This window comes from Hylobates moloch, unplaced genomic scaffold (genome assembly GCF_009828535.3).
Source record: "Hylobates moloch isolate HMO894 unplaced genomic scaffold, HMol_V3 SCAFFOLD_24, whole genome shotgun sequence".
NCBI lineage: Eukaryota > Metazoa > Chordata > Mammalia > Primates > Hylobatidae > Hylobates > Hylobates moloch.
The window spans coordinates 35,404,172-35,406,132 of NW_026652299.1; the positions used below are offsets into that span (position 1 = coordinate 35,404,172).

Genomic DNA, 1,961 nt, shown 5'->3' on the forward strand with positions numbered 1-1,961 from the left:
TCTGGAGGGGTCAGTGACTGCAAAATGGTGGCAGTGGGATGATCTGTTATGTCTACCCACGCACATGCAGCTGCACAGTTGCAGAGATGTGAATGCAGGAAGCCAGGTGTGAGTCTGAATTCATACTGTTTTTTTTTATCTTTATTAAGCAGTCATTCCTAAGGCCTGCCCGAGCCTGGCGTCTCTACAGAGGAGTGGTGCCATCAGGACCCCTGTGGGGCAGATCAACACTCAAGGCAGGTGCAGAATCAACAACTAGTGACAAAGCCAGCCATTCCTGCCAGGAAGCATGGGGGATGAGCTGGCACCTTGCCCTGTGGGCACTACAGCTTGGCCGGCCCTGATCCAGCTCATCGGCAAGACATCCTGCATGCCCCAAGCAGCCAGCAACACTTCCTTGGGCCTGGGGGACCTCAGGGTGCCCAGCTCCATGCTGTACTGGCTTTTCCTTCCCTCGAGCCTGCTGGCTGCAGCCACACTGGCTGTCAGCCCCCTGCTGCTGGTGACCATCCTGCGGAACCAACGGCTGCGACAGGAGCCCCACTACCTGCTCCTGGCCAACATCCTGCTCTCAGACCTGGCCTACATTCTCCTCCACATGCTCATCTCCTCCAGCAGCCTGGGTGGCTGGGAGCTGGGCCGCATGGCCTGTGGCATTCTCACTGACGCTGTCTTCGCCGCCTGCACCAGCACCATCCTGTCCTTCACGGCCGTTGTGCTGCACACCTACCTGGCAGTCATCCATCCTCTGCGCTACCTCTCCTTCATGTCCCATGGGGCTGCCTGGAAGGCAGTGGCCCTCATCTGGCTGGTGGCCTGCTGCTTCCCCACATTCCTTCTTTGGCTCAGCAAGTGGCAGGATGTCCAGCTGGAGGAGCAAGGAGCTTCATGCATCCCACCACCGAGCATGGGCACCCAGCCGGGATGTGGCCTCCTGGTCATTGTTACCTACACCTCCATTCTGTGCGTTCTGTTCCTCTGCACAGCTCTCATTGCCTACTGTTTCTGGAGGATCTATGCAGAGGCCAAGACTTCAGGCATCTGGGGGCAGGGCTATTCCCGGGCCAGGGGCACCCTGCTGATCCACTCAGTGCTGATCACATTGTACATGAGCACAGGGGTGGTGTTCTCCCTGGACATGGTGCTGACCAGGTACCGCCACATTGACTCTGGGACTCACACATGGCTCCTGGCAGCTAACAGTGAGGTACTCATGATGCTTCCCCGTGCCATGCTCCCATACCTGTACCTGCTCCGCTACCGGCAACTGTTGGGTACGGTCCGGGGCCACCTCCCATCCAGGAGGCACCAGGCCATCTTTACCATTTCCTAGAGTTCTTGAGTCCACAGTCTGGCAAGCTGAGGTTCAAAATCATATATTGAATGCAGCAGTGTCCAATTATGACTAACTTCTTAGAACAGCACAATATAATAGTGGAATTGGGCCTTTCAGAGGACCTCAACTGATGATTTTCACCATTTTGACAGTTTTTAAGTAGAGAAAGCTCTCTTATGACACTGAAATCCTACTTGGAAATGGAAGCAAGTAAAGGCAATCATGCAGGGCTCTGGCCTAAGTGAAGCCTTGATCTGCATCCCTCCAATGGCTTGCTGCACACCCTCCCTGGCCACTGTGGATGTATCCTTGCTGACCAACACACAGAAGCCAAAATGTTGCTGACAGTGAGAACCACGGAGGTAAGCAAGCAGAGCTGCTGAGTCCTGGGACCATGAGCTCTATCTGAGCAGCCGCTCAGGATGTGGGAGGGAGGAAAGGAAGCCAACGATCCACAACAGTGGAGAGTGTCATGGAGATACCACTATAAAGCTGGAGTGTGCAAGGGTTACACTCTCACAATAAAGGTAAATGATAACCTAACCTTGCAGAAGGGGTCAGCAAGGGAGTTTGCCTGCCTTGACATAGGTGCTGTGTAGAAGAAGAAGAAAATTCCTCGAGAATT

At 54.5% G+C, this 1,961-nt stretch overlaps 1 protein-coding gene across 1 annotated transcript; it reads left to right on the forward strand.

Moving 5' to 3' along the window:
- Window positions 1–207: 207 nt before the first annotated feature.
- On the forward strand, window positions 208–1,474 carry GPR148 (G protein-coupled receptor 148). Its single transcript, XM_032145943.2, has one exon. It carries the CDS (start codon window positions 290–292, stop codon window positions 1,331–1,333), a length of 1,044 nt encoding a protein of 347 aa, XP_032001834.1. The 5' UTR covers window positions 208–289; the 3' UTR covers window positions 1,334–1,474.
- The last annotated feature ends 487 nt before the right edge of the window (window positions 1,475–1,961 follow it).

Coding starts and splice junctions, on each gene's coding strand:
- GPR148 (XM_032145943.2), top strand. CDS start 290: ATGGGGGATGAGCTGGCACCTTGCCCTGTGGGCACTACAGCTTGGCCG.